We start from the raw sequence: 14,377 nt of genomic DNA, 5'->3' as shown, positions 1-14,377 counted from the left end.
AGACAGAAAACAGATTTGTGATCGCCAGGGGCTGGGAAAAGGTGAGTATGGGGAGCAACTGCTTAATAGGTAAAAGGTTTCTTTTTAGGGTGATAAAAATGTTTTCAAACTATATAGAAGTTGTGGTTATACAAAATTATGAATGGTTAAATGACTTTTTAAGTGACTGATTTTATGTTATATGAATTTTACCTCAATGAAAAATAGAATAACAAGTTAACTAGACTGTGATGATAATTTCACAAAACATACATATAAAAATTAAAGAAATCAAGGTTAGATTCTTTGTTTCCTTTTATGTCTGCAATATTTTATGGTTTCAATTTTAAAACACAGTAGCAAAATCATGACATAACTTTGGTTATTACTATCTTAGGGTTTTATTAGAGGTCATACTAATGGGTTCTCCCACATTTTCACCAACTCTGTACAATTCAGATTTCAGTCCAAGGCTTCAGGAACATTGCAAACAGCTGCAGTGGGATTAGGCATCTGACCATCAATGACATGCCAACTCTGACGGACAACTGTGTAAAAGTACGTAGTTGGAAACTATATTTTCTTTTCAGTCTAATTTGGTTGGCACATTTTCTAGTGGCTTGAATTATTGAAAAATATGAATGGGTTTTTCATTTTAGTTTTTAAATATTTATTTATTTATTTATTTATTTTTGGCTGTGTTGGGTCTTTGTTGCTGCACAAGGGCTTTCTCTAGTTGCGGTGAGCGGGAGCTACTCTTCGTTGCGGTGTGCGGGCTTCTCATTGTGGTGGCTTCTCTTGTTGTGGAGCACGGGCTCTAGGCGTGCAGGCTTCAGTAGTTGTGGCACGTGGTCTCAGTAGTTGTGGCTCGTGGGCTCTAGAGTGCAGGCTCAGTAGTTGTGGCACACGGGCTTAGTTGCTCTGCAGCATGTGGGATCTTCCCGGACCAGGGCTCGAACCCGTGCCCCCTGCACTGGCAGGCAGATTCTTAACCACTTTGCCACCAGGGAAGTCCCCATTTTAGTTTTTTTATATAAGAAAATCATTAGGAAATTTATACACACACATTTGAACATTTGAATCCTTAAATACCCTGAGAAACTTCGTTTCACAGTTAGGATATTTTTATTTCAATGATATTGTAGCTTAAGCATAAATTTTAAGTCTAATTCTACATGTCAAGCTTCTAAATGTAGTGATTTTTTTCAGCATTCCATTTTCTCATGTTTTCCCTTACTTTTGTAACATCATTTAGTTGATTCCTATGCATTATTCAAATGTAAGTGTACTAAAATATATTGGAAAAAAGTCCCATTTTCTTTGAAATTAGGACAATTTAATAGTTAATGTGTCTGTTTCTGAAAATATTGAAAGGAAAAAAATAACCTCATCACTTTCATAAGCTTGTTCTCTATACTCCGGTTAATCTTTTTTTTTTTTTTTTTTCTTCTAAAGGCTTTAGTTGAAAAATGCCATCGAATTACATCAGTAGTTTTCATTGGTGCACCACATATTTCCGATTGTACTTTCAAAGCTCTTTCTACTTGTGACCTCAGAAAGATCCGATTTGAAGGTCTGTGATGTTAAAAAGTGGTTTAGCATTAATTTTTACTTTTAATCTTGTGGCAATTCAAATACAATACTTCTCTCTTTTTTTAAAACAGGAAATAAAAGGATTACCGATGCGTGCTTCAAATTTATAGACAAGAATTCTCCAAATATCAGTCATATTTACATGGTGGACTGCAAGGGAATAACAGATGGTAGCCTCAAGTCACTCTCACCTTTGAAGCAACTTACTGTGTTGAATCTGGCAAATTGTGTAAGGTAATGAGTCATTCAGTCAAGAAACACTGATTATCTAGAATGTTCCAGACTTCCTCAAGATGCTCATTGGTTAGGAGAGTAAACATGAAAGTCAGGAGTGCAAGTGGAGGTAAATGCAGAGTTCTGTGGTAAAACAAAGGAGGGGCACCCAACCCAGACTAGTTATGTGGGGGCATGGGGAGACTGTAAGGGAACGCTCAGGATATGTGGAATCACAGGCCCTTGTAAGATTAAATGAATTTGCTGGAACACTTATGGGCTACCTTTCCTAGTGAAGGTTCTCACAGCTAGTTCAGTTAATAGGTCTTTTTCCCAAATGGACTTTCCAACTTGCTTATGAAGAACCAATCTTATTGAAGTGTTTCCTCTTGGGTACTAGTTAGATTTCTCCTCTGTGTGGGTTTGCTCACAGATGGACAGATGGCAAGTTCTTACTGAAACCCTTTCTTTAGCTGGGTTACAAATGGGCTTCTATCCTGGTATTCTCAGGTGGGCAAGGATCAAATTCTTGCTAAAATTTCTTCCCCAGTGGATATCTCAGCCTCTTGCCTGTATAAATTTCTTATAATATTAAAGGGCCAGATGATAACAAAATAGTGTTTGATCTACAATGAAATTGGTTAATATTTGGGAAAACATAAGACAAGTCAGAGTAATAAGCTAAGCTACACAAAATCTTAACCCATGTTCCCTATATTAAAATGGGGAGGCACCATGGGTTGGGGAGGGGAGGTAAAGACAGGATTTGAAATGGGTAAAACCTGGATTATGAAATGAAGCCTCCAGTCAACAGCCAGCAAGGAACTGAGGCCTCCTGTCAACAGCCATGTGAGTGAACTTGGAAGCAGACCCTCCACCCTCAGTCAATCCTTCGGATTATTAAAGTTCCAGTTGGCATCTTGGTTGCAAGCTCATGAGCAAGCTGGCACCATAATGCAAGCAGGATGTGTGTGTGTGTGTGTGTGTGTGTGTGTGTGTGTGTGTGTAACAGCTAATCCTATCTGTATTAACATGTGAAATAAAATTGAATTACATTCATATATTTCACTCAGGCTTCTGCAGGTTACATAATTTTAAAAAGAAATGGAGGTTTTTCTGCGTCCAGCAGTATAGTTGACAAAACACTTCAAAGGACTCCTTGCTACAAACAATTTAGATCCTGGATGAAACATACTTTCAGTACATTGCTGAGCCCACAAAGAGTACTAGAAATATCCAATATCATGATTCTTCACCACCTTCTCAATGAGTAGACTCTCTAAGACGAACAGTGAATACCAAGCAAACATAAAGATAGAGCTGCTATGAGCATAAATGTTCATTTCAACATTGGCATTGAGACAATCAGTTTTAGCAAGACTCAAGATAGGGAAGCAGGATGAGACTTCTGCAGTGTCTGGACCTCTTCAAGGTGGACAAAGTGGTATCAGGTAGATAGTACCTAGGCCCCTGGAAGAAGTTAGCTCAAAGCTTTTCTGAAGGAAAGCACCTTCTCTTTAGGCATCCAAAATTCCCATAGGTTAAAGTCAAATAAATAGGTGCTCACAATTAAAGACCATCAAATGTACAAAGATATAAGTCACCATGAAGCAAAATAAATTTGAACTTCCATAATTCATATATTAGAATTATCATAGAATATTAAGTAACTATGTATGAAATATTTGAAGAAATAAATAATGGAACCAGAAATATGAGCAGACAACAAAATGTGATAAAAATAACCAGATTTACTTGAAAAACTAACTTTTAGAAATAAAAAATATAGTTATTGAAATAAAGAAAATGAATTGCTAATCAGCAGGTTAGAACTCACTGAAGAGAGAAGTACAAAGCTAGAAGATAACTGAAGAAATGACAGCAGAGTGAAAAAAGAAAAAGAAAAATGTGATGGAGTATAACAAAACACAGAGAAGGTTTAATATCAGCGTTTTAGATTAGATTTTAAAAATTCATCTATAAGAGATACACCTAAAACAGGAAGTTTGAGAGTCAAAGTATACATTTTTCTCAACCACATATCAACCCTTCAAAAAATGGACTATGTATGAAGTTTTAAAGCAAGTTCCCACAATTTTCATAGTATTGGTAACGAACAAACTATATTCTCTAACTACAATGCAGTTAAATTAGGAATCAGTAATAAAAAGATAAATTTCAAAAATATATATGATTTAAAAGTGAAAATTCCAGGGCAGCAGAACCACCTGAAGAGCTGAATAAAACTACATACGCCCAAGGCCTACCCCAGAGCTACTGAATCTGAATATCTAGGGATGGAACACTAGCTTGTATATTTTTTAGAAAACAACATGGGTGCTTCTGATGCGCAGCCAGGTTTAGGATTAAATGCATTAACCCATTAACTTGGACCATTACCTGAAAAGTCCTTTTCTATTGACTTTTATGCCTCCAGGATTATCATATAAATGTATATATACATCTATATATACACATCCATATATATACACATACACATGTCAGCATATGTGTGTGTGTGTGTTAGTATATAAATGTCTGTTTTCAGGCTATCTTTTCTGTTCCATTCATTTATCTGTTTTCTGTCTAATCTTGCACAGTACTTTATCTGTAAAATGGGGAAAATGAAGAGTATACACTCAGGATTGTTGTGAGGATCAAATAAGTTAATTCATGTAATATACTTAGAATAGTGTCTGGCACATAATAAGCACTCAAGAAATGTTATCCTTTATTATTATTACTGCTTTATAATATGTTTTAATATCTAAAAGAATGAGACTCTCTTTATTAGTAGTCTTCTTTTAAGTTATTAGATATTTTTGCCAGTTTATTCTTCCAAGTGAACTTTAGAATAATTTTGTCATATTTCAGAAAAAATCCTATTGAGATATTAATTGAAATTATGTTAAATATATAAATTTTGGAAAGATATATAGTTTTATAATACTTATCTGATTTTCTCTTTACCCAAGAATTATTTATTAAAAATGATTCAGATATCCATGTAGTTTATATCTAATTATCATTGTTACTAATTTTTCATTTTATGACATCATGGTACAAAAATACGGCCTGTACAATTTCTGTCTTTTGGGATCTTTATTTAGGGGTAATGCTGGTGAAAAAGATGATGGTTATGTTGTTTATCATGTTGAATATATATGAATAGTCCATGGAACTTAAATTACATTAATTATATTACTTAAACTTTATGCCCCTTTTTTGTTTGTCAAAAGCTAAGTCTAATACAAAATTATGTTCTTTTTGAATTTTTATTTTTCTTTCATTTTGTATTTATGCTATATTATATGTTGCATAAAAGTTCATGACTAAAATTACCAAAAAAAAGTCAGACTGGCCTTGGATTTCTCTTCTGTAACAGAAAATATATTTATAATTGGTATTTTAATTAATATTGTTTATATTGTTATATTATATATATATACATTTATATGTTTGGTATTTCTGTTGCAGAGGAGAAATCCAAGGCCAGCCTGATTTTTTAGGTTTTTTTTGGGGGGCGGGGTTGTTTTTTGGTTTTTTTTGGCTGCACTGCACAGCATGTGGGATCTTAGTTCCCCAACCAGGGATCGAACCTGTGCCCCCTGCACTGGAAGCATGGAGTCTTAACCAACCTGATTTTTTAAAAAAATTATTTTATTGAAGTATAGTTGATTTACAATGTTGTGTTAATTTCTATGGATAGTCTGATTTTTTTTGATCACACATACACACATATATATATATTTTAAAATGGTTACATCATTACACCATTTCACTGTATGCAGTTTCATGGCAGGAAAGAATATGATCCCCAAATTCTGTACCCAACCATATTATGTTCATTGGGGTGATACCTAATCAATGTAAAATTACCCTGTTAGTCTTGTTTAATATTTTTACTAGTATAGTATTCTAACTCAATGTAAAATTATCACCCCGTGTTAATTTTATTTAACTTTACCTAATACCACCACACAATTTTCTTCGTTTTTGTTGTCATTTTATTATAAATGTGTTTCTTGTTGACTATTTATAATTTAGAGAATCATTTATAAGTCTGGACTTACATGGGAGGGGTGGGAGGGGTGGCATTGACACATAGGTGTCTATGATTTAGGACAATGTGGGAAGACTGAGGTCAAGATCTTCTTACAGCATCAGATTTTCTCTGCTTCAGAAAGAAAGGATCTTTAGGTAACTTATTAGGTTTCCAGTCCAGCTAAATTGACTTGTACTTAGTGGAAATTCCTCCAAGATTTTGACAGTAGTTTGACTGTTAGGCGTGGTTCTCCCTATCCTAAGTTTTGGTCTTTTTCTTTTGCAGGAGATTGCATCAGGCACTGTTTAACATGATCACATTTTAACCCCAGGGAAGAAACCTTATAGGCTATCTGTCTTATTAATAATTAGGCCACCTAATTAAATGAACAAATGAATAGGAATAGCATTTTTAGTAACATTTCTCCCATTACTATCATTTACATATTTTCTATTAAAATAAAAGCTATATAATCAAATTTGGTTTAAAAATGTTGGCAAAATAGCAGATATAGATATCACCTTGCTATTTTGGAATGTATTGGGTGTAGTAACTATTATTTTAATAGTATTCTACATATTTATACATAAAATCACATGTAGAGCTTTTCTTACTCTTTCCTACAGAATTGGTGACATGGGACTAAAGCAGTTTCTTGATGGTCCTGCAAGCACAAAGATAAGAGAGCTAAATTTAAGTAACTGTATCCACTTGGGTGATGCCTCTATTGCAAAACTATCAGAGCGGTATGATAAAACAATAGTATTTTACATCATGTTATTAGTAATTGTATATTTGTTAATAGGACAAATCAGAGATAGACTTTTGAAGCCATTTGGAAAACATAAGGGATGCCCAGAAGCTGGTCCAATATTCAGCAAAATGAAATAAGACATTGGAGTCATGGAATGAATTAATCTTTTGACTATATCTAAGACGTTTCTTATTAAATTTCAACTTGGAGAAAGTTTGAGATGGAATCACTCATGAAGTTATGAATAACTATACCTGGGTGACTTCTCTGTACTTTTCAAGGATAACATCTCTATGTAAACCTTTACAGCGTTTCCCAAGGGATATTCAAGCTGGTGGGTTTATTCTTGACCCTGTTTACTTGTGTACATTAAGAGGTTAAGTACAATTCTTGTAGCAAACTTGTAAGGATAAGTGAGAAATTTAACTTTGCACTTTTAGTGGTCATTCATCATGGTATTTACGTGATAGTTTTTGTATGCATGTAATATATTTTTTTCTTATTAGAAATTGCAATATGAAATGAAATCACAGAATGTTTTATACAGTAATCCACCTCTCTTGCAATCAACTTTGTAATGTCAATTATTTCCACTTTTTTTTTTTTCTTGGCTGTGCTGCCCACGGCATGTGGGATCTTAATTCCCGACCAGGGATCGAACCCACGACCCCTGCAGTGGAAGCGCGGAGTCCTAACCACTGGACAGCCAAGGAAGTCCCAATTATTTACACTTTTAAGCTTACTTTTATGACAAGAAAAGGAAAATCCTTGTTTCAATAGCATTTGCTTTCCCCAAGTAGTTTTTAATATGAAGAAATTTCTACTGACAGTGTGATTAAAAGCTAAAATGAATTCTTCATGCTACTTTCTTTCAGCTGCTCTAATTTAAACTACTTGAGTTTACGAAATTGTGAACATCTGACTGACCTAGGAGTTGAATTTATTGTAAACATCTTTTCTTTGGTATCAGTAGATCTCTCTGGAACAGACATCTCTAATGAGGTAAAAAAAAAAGTGTTCAAACAATTCAATGACTTCTATTGCTTTCTGTAATATAATCATTTTCCATTTTGTAAACAATGGAGAGAACAACAGTTATTTTTATTTCTTAGAATATTGGATTATAAAGGGCAAGTTTGGGAATATTGTTTCTGGAATAGCGATAGGTGAGGTTATTTGTAAATCAATGGTCTTGTTTCTGTGCTTTAAAAAATGGCAAAACACAATATTTTGAGGAAAGTCCTGACAGATCAGAGTTTTATGTGATAGATCTGAAATGTGTTTCAATTACAGACATTTGGTTATTGTGGAGATATATTTTGGATGGCTTAGGTATATTTTTCCTGTGGATTGTATATTCTATAAGACTACCTGAGTGTCTTGAGATCCAAGTCCTTAGTTCAAAACTGAAGTCTAAAAATGGCCTCTACAAATCTATAAGAGGATACATTTTAAGAAACTCATTTCTTGCAAGCTGCTGTTGCTACTCGTCAGAGTTGAAACACAGGTCACACCTATCCTATCATTCCAGCACTGCCCCATTTACTAATCAAAATGAAGATAAACCCAGAGATCTGTCATGTTTCTGAAAGACTTTAATGGACTGTAGTTAGATAAGGAATGTACTGGCTTCTCTTGAAAATCAGAGCATTGGGAGGGATAGAAGAAGACAACAGAGGTAAGGATCTCTCCCCCATCTGCTTGCTAAATCCCTATTCATCCCTCAAGCTCATCAAATATCACCTGTCTCTGAGGTCTTCTCTGAGAAGTCCTACCTTACAGGCAAGTACAGGAACTTCTCTATGTACATCTCCAGCCACAGTGCATTCTTTAACATGACCTGTTTCTGTTTCTCACTGCATTACTGACACCTGTGTTATATGGCCATCCTTCCCTACATATTCAGTGGGCTCTTTTAAATAACTATGTCTGTTCATTGGTTCAGGTTCTTTCCTTTCTTTATCTAAGAGTGAATTTAGATTCAGCCTCCGTTCTGCTAGGTGGTCTCCTCTCCCCTTCCTTGGAGTGTTGTCTAAATGTAGTATCAGAGTGAGAGCTCAGGGCAGTTACATGTAGTCAACTCATGGTGGAATCAAGCCTGGTCTTCTCAATGCTGTCTTTTGTCCAAGGTGGAATCCAGTGAGATGTCTGAGGGCCCATTTGGTTTCCTTCCAGGTAAATTCCTGATGTGTCTTCCCTTTCCTGGCTCTAAGCCCCCCTTCATGTCTTCAGGCTCCTTTGTCATAGGGGCCCTTGCTCTTGGCCCCTCTGGGTCATCCTGGGGCATGGGGACTCTGTGAGGCCTTCTTAGGTCCACAATCCCAGACATCCCCTGCAGACATTTTCCTGCTGTTACATCTGGGTGTATTTGCCCTCAGACCCGTGCCTCACCCTTCTCACTCTCCTACAGAATGGCTGATTCACGTCAGTTAGATTCCAGTTGGGTTTGGTGCTTGTGAGGCATTTGTGCACAATGGGAGGGTCAGAAGAAGGGAGAGGCCGGGGTTTTCCTCCACCTTTCCTTTCATTATTATCATCAGCTGCATGTCTTTTGTGATCTACTCCCTTTAGTCAGAACTGCTGTGGTTCTAGCTTCCCTCGTGACCTTGGACTCTGGGCTCTAATAAACACCATTGCTTCCCATTGTCCTTCCAGCATAGGGGTGGTAGTGGTTTCCTGCTGCTAAATCTCTAGATTTTGTCATTATTCCATTAGGCTCCTCAGTTCTCTAACACCTATTTAGTCAATTCTCTTTCACAATTAAATTTCCTCAGTTTGAAATTAGAGTTGTTTTTATTTTCCTCATTAGATCTTAGCTGGTACAATGATGAGCGTAGGAAAACTCTGCTGCCTTGTTGCTTTGCACAGCCATACCAGGGAAAAGTAGAATGAGTTCTCATGTACTCTTTAGACCCCCAAACCTATCCGGAGATAGAGTCCAGGGAGGTCTGGAACAGGGCCCTGTATCCCAGCACCTCATTCTTTTGCTTCCCTCCTGCTCTCCCTTCCCCTCTTCTTCCTCCACCCTCCCCTCCTTCCCCCCCTTCTCTGTCCCTTCCTCTCTTCTCTCCTTTCTCTTCTCCTTCCCCCTCTGCTCCTCTCCCCTCTTCTTTTCTTTGCTCCCCATCTCTTCTCTTGGCACAGATTCTTTGTCTAATCTGAGGGTGGAAGAAATGTTCCAACTGATTACATGGTTTTTAAAAATGTCATGTTCCAAGTCTTTCAGGGTTTAGAATTTAAAGCTTACAAGTCTAGGATGTTTTTGTCCTGTGTTGTTCTGTAAAAACCCTTCCCTGACACATATAAGTAGAAGGCCCAGCTGTTGTCTGAAGGGTCACAGGGTAACAAGAAGGATCAAAGCACATTATAAAGTACATCAAAATATAATTCCACCACAGCACTCATCACAAGCCTGAACTATCTGGTGAACATTTGTTGAATTAACGAAGGTAGGCTTAGATGCTCTATCCTAGTTTTTAGCATTTGCGAAAAGCTCAGTTTTTATTTTCGAAGACCAAATATTAAAATTTTTAACTGAGGAAAAGTTAAAAACTTAGGAATATAGCCTCAAGTCCCATTCACTGTTTTAATTTTTTTGTAAAGAATATACACAATCTGAAAGAGCACCTATGGAGAAGAAAGCTAGTTGTTTTCTGCTAAAAGACTGAAAAGTCTTCTGAAGGCTGTTGTTTTCCTCCTCCAAGTCAGTTAAATTGTGATCTAAAAGTCAGATGATTGACAACATAGTGCTACAACAGCTGTGGAAGCTAACCTCAAACAGTCAAATTAAAATGAGTCAGCCCAGATGTCAACTCGGGGCAGCTAAACACCAGCCTGGATTGTAGGTCTGATGAAGTGCAAATATGACTATAGACTTAACATTCAAGATTTAAACTCTGGAATGTTACAGATATTCACCAGAGATCAAATGTGACCACTTATGCCTTTGGGAAAAAAACAATTTATGTTTTCTAATAATTATGTTCACTCACAATTCTTTTCAATAGTGAGTTTTTAGTTAGAATCACACTACTTACTTAGTTAACAAATATTTACTCTAATTACATTGTGCTTGGTGCTGGGGATACTGGAATGAACAAAACAGACAGGGCCCCTCCTCCTAGCCCTTACATTCTAGTGGAAGACAGGCGTGAGACAAGTGGTTACAAAACATGATGGGTGTGGGAAACAAACAGATGGGAAACTTAACCTGGCTCAGAGAGTCAGAGAATATCTTCTTTTACAAGAGAAGGAGAAAGAGTATGTGGTGAGCCAAAGAAATAGCTCACACAAAGGTAAAGAGGTTGAGAGTATCGTTGCATCAAGGAAATCTGCACATTTGGGTATAGCTGGATTAGGAGGAGAGTGGTGAGAGATGATGTTTGAGAGGTAGGCGGGGGCCAGGTCATGAGGGGTCCAGAAGCCACAGTGAGGAATTTGTTCTCTGCCTTGTGGGCAATGGAAGGACATTCAGTATTGTCAATTAGACAGTAACACAGTCAGACTGACATTTTGAAAAGGTCACTCTATCTGCTGGATAGATATGGAGATGATAGATGCACTAGCGACCAATTATAAAGCAGTAATTCACGTGAAAAATTATGAGGCTCTATATTAGGGCTATAACCAGGGAGATGGTAGTAGGGCTGGCACAGCAGATTGAGGGACATTTAGAAGAAATAATCAACGGGAGCTAGGGACAGAAGGAGTATGGGGGTAAGGAAGAGAGAGAGGGAATCAAGGATGATGCCAGATTTTTGGCTTGAGCGTCTCTATAAATGGTGGTGTCCTTTACTGAGCTGTGTCCCTTCCATACGGAGAGGAACAGGTTGGCTACAGGTTGGGAAAATAGGCATGTTTAGTTTGAGTCACCTGCAAGACAGCTTTATAGAGATGTACAAGAGCTCTGGAAATAAGCAGGGAAATCAGTGAAATTTACTCCTTGGAGGTAGAAAAGCTCTCTAGGGTTGCAGTGGGTGATGGGGCATTGTGTTCAGAAAATCATGGATACTTATGAGGAAGTTAAGCAGCAAAGGCAAAACTACAGATATTTAGAAATCCAAAAAGGTGTTTAACTGAGAGAGCTAATTTAAATGGGGGAAGCCAAGAAGAGAACACAGTTATTTCAAAATTGATACATTTTTTATAATTATTTTATTGTCTTCAGCCATTCCTTTTGTGGAGAATAGTGACTAATGTATTACGTCATCCATGAATAAAAGTTGTTTAGGAAGTTATCTAATAAGCATATTTTATAGAAAGAGGAAAAACATCAATTTTTCTCTTCTAATATAAACAGGATAGGGTTTGTAAGTGAAGGAAATAGCTCATTAATGTGATGGTATTTTAAGCTATCTATCTTTAAAATTCTTTAATTTTCTATAACTTTTTCTTAATGTCTAATTCAGTGGGATGTTATTTGTTCTCTTCTCACCCCAGAGGATTGTTTGAATATAAGGTTATATCTCCATGTATACAGGAAAATGTTTTCCACTCTAGTTAGGAGAACTATCATTTGCTGAAGACCACAGGATCCACAGTTAGGGCAGTTCAATCTGTTGCTTAAATTGTTTTAGGCACCACCATACTTGTTTAAAGGAAAAATGAGTCAGAGCAATGTTCCAGACAGTATGCTTAGACAGAGGTTTAAGAAGACTCTTTCATTTGCCTGATTTTCAAAAGTTTTCACCATGAGTGCCAATTGTATAGGCCATCTCCTGGAGTCCCCTCACTAGAAGGTGAGATCCATGAGGCTGAGACTTTGTTTTGTTCACTGCTGTTTTCCCAGAACCCTGGGGGTAGTAGACACTCGAAAAATACACATTGAATGAAGGAACAAATGCTGAGGTCTAGGGCACCAAATGTGAGTAAGATCTGTTCCCTGCAGCCCAATTTGGAAGGGTGTGACTAATTTAATTATGGTGTGGCAGGTGTAGTGGTAGAGGAAGCAGAGGAAAGGATCTATTAACTCAGTCTGTCTAACACAGAAGCATGCAAATGCATGCTTGTTCAAGGAACTTTATGTAGCTTAGTACTGCTAGAATATACTGTGAAAAGGAGATGTCACTGAGGGAATATCATGTTATCCCCAAGGAGCCTGGACTTGAATCAATGGATGATGAAGTAGCACCTAGAAGGGGAGCCACAGTCAGAGTCAGCCACCCATTTTAGATTATGTGGGTTATTCTCTGGGTGACAGACTGGAGGGGAGACCAGTGGGAGTTACTTCAGTAGTTAAAGAAAGAGATGAGAAGTTCTTGAACTAGGTCAGAAGACAGAAGTAGTATGGAAAGAACATATTCAAGACTACTTAGGAGGTAAAATTGAAAGAACTTGATGACTGATTAGATGTGGAAGATAAGAGCCTGGAGGTGAGGGGGAGGATAAGAATGATCCCAAAATCTGGCTTTGGGTGGATGGAAGTCCTACCTGCAAGAAAGTTAGGTAATGTAGGAAAAGTAACAGGTTTTGAGGGAAAGGTGATTTCAGTTTTATCAGACTGAGTTAGAGTGTGTGGGATATTCAGGCCAAAGGCTTGGGAGAGAGATCCTGAAGGGAGACTCAGATTTAGGAGTCATCAGCATGGAGGTGTGAATGTGGCCAAGATCCTGAGAGACAGTGTAGGGAGTATGGAGAGATGTGCACCCAGGAAGACCACAAAAGAACACCAATATTTAAAGAATGGGAAGAAGATGAATCCATGAAGGATGCTAAAGATAGAAGATGAAAAACGTTGTAAGAGAATCAGGTGACTGTAGTCATGTGTAGAATGTTGAGGGAACAACCAACAATGTCTAATAAAACAGAAATAAAATCGGAGAAAGACCAAAATTTGAAAGAACATTTACCATTAATTAAACAGATGCCTGCCAACCCCTCTGATGTCATTTCATGTCCCTGCTCCTCTCATTCTCTTTCCTCAAGCCCCACTGACACTTTCAAGCTCCTCAAACAAGCCAAATTCTTTCCTACCTCAGGATCTTTATACATATTGTACTTTCTGCTTGGGATGCTCCTCCTCCCATTCTTGTGCTTGAGTAGGTAGATGCTAAGCAAGTAATCACTGATGTTCCTGACAATAGCTGTAGCATCTTGACATAAGCTAATAATGCCTTTTAAGATATTCTGGATGTAATTTTATAAATACTAAACATTAGGCATGCTATCTGTAATTATCAGAAAATCACACTCTCACAAGACTCTTAGATAGCCACATCCACCAGAGGGCAGACATCAGAAGCAAGAATAACTACAATCCTGCAGCCTGTGGAACAAAAAGCACATTCACAGAAAGATAGACAAGATGAAAAGGCAGAGGGCTATGTACCACATGAAGGAACAAGAAAAAACCCCAGAAAAACAACTAAATGAAGTGGAGATAGGCAACCTTCCAGAAAAAGAATTCAGAATAATGACAGTGAAGATGATCCAAGACCTCAGAAAAAGAATGGAGGCAAAGATCGAGAAGATGCAAGAAATGTTTAACAAAGACCCAGAAGAATTAAAGAACAAACAAACAGAGATGAACAATATAATAACTGAAATGAAAACTACACTAGAAGGAATCAATAGCAGAATAACTGAGGCAGAAGAATGGATAAGTGACCTGGAAGACAGAATGGTGGAATTCACTGCTGCAGAACAGACTAAAGAAAAAAGAATGAAAAGAAATGAAGACAGCCTAAGAGACCTCTGGGACAACATTAAACACAACAACATTTGGATTATAGGGGTCCCAGAAGGAGAAGAGAGAGAGAAAGACCAGAGAAAATATTTGAAGAGATTATAGTCAA

The 14,377-nt window shown here is 37.1% G+C and overlaps 2 protein-coding genes across 2 annotated transcripts in view; one reads left to right on the top strand and one right to left on the bottom strand.

Annotated features, from left to right (window-relative positions):
• Positions 1 to 14,377, top strand: part of FBXL13 (F-box and leucine rich repeat protein 13) — a 190,347-nt gene that overhangs the window by 136,328 nt on the left and 39,642 nt on the right. Inside the window, exons 13-17 of the mRNA XM_059932534.1 lie at positions 439 to 537; positions 1,435 to 1,552; positions 1,644 to 1,806; positions 6,457 to 6,576; positions 7,460 to 7,586. Of these exons, the coding sequence (XP_059788517.1) occupies positions 439 to 537; positions 1,435 to 1,552; positions 1,644 to 1,806; positions 6,457 to 6,576; positions 7,460 to 7,586 (627 nt within the window). The remainder of the gene's footprint in view (positions 1 to 438; positions 538 to 1,434; positions 1,553 to 1,643; positions 1,807 to 6,456; positions 6,577 to 7,459; positions 7,587 to 14,377) is intronic.
• The window catches only part of LRRC17 (leucine rich repeat containing 17), a 171,312-nt gene that overhangs the window by 130,004 nt on the left and 26,931 nt on the right, over positions 1 to 14,377 (bottom strand). The window lies entirely within an intron of this gene.

The sequence above is a fragment of the Balaenoptera ricei genome, chromosome 9 (genome assembly GCF_028023285.1).
Source record: "Balaenoptera ricei isolate mBalRic1 chromosome 9, mBalRic1.hap2, whole genome shotgun sequence".
NCBI lineage: Eukaryota > Metazoa > Chordata > Mammalia > Artiodactyla > Balaenopteridae > Balaenoptera > Balaenoptera ricei.
Note: the sequence above shows the minus strand (reverse complement) of the source record. Positions and strands in the feature narration are given on the sequence as shown.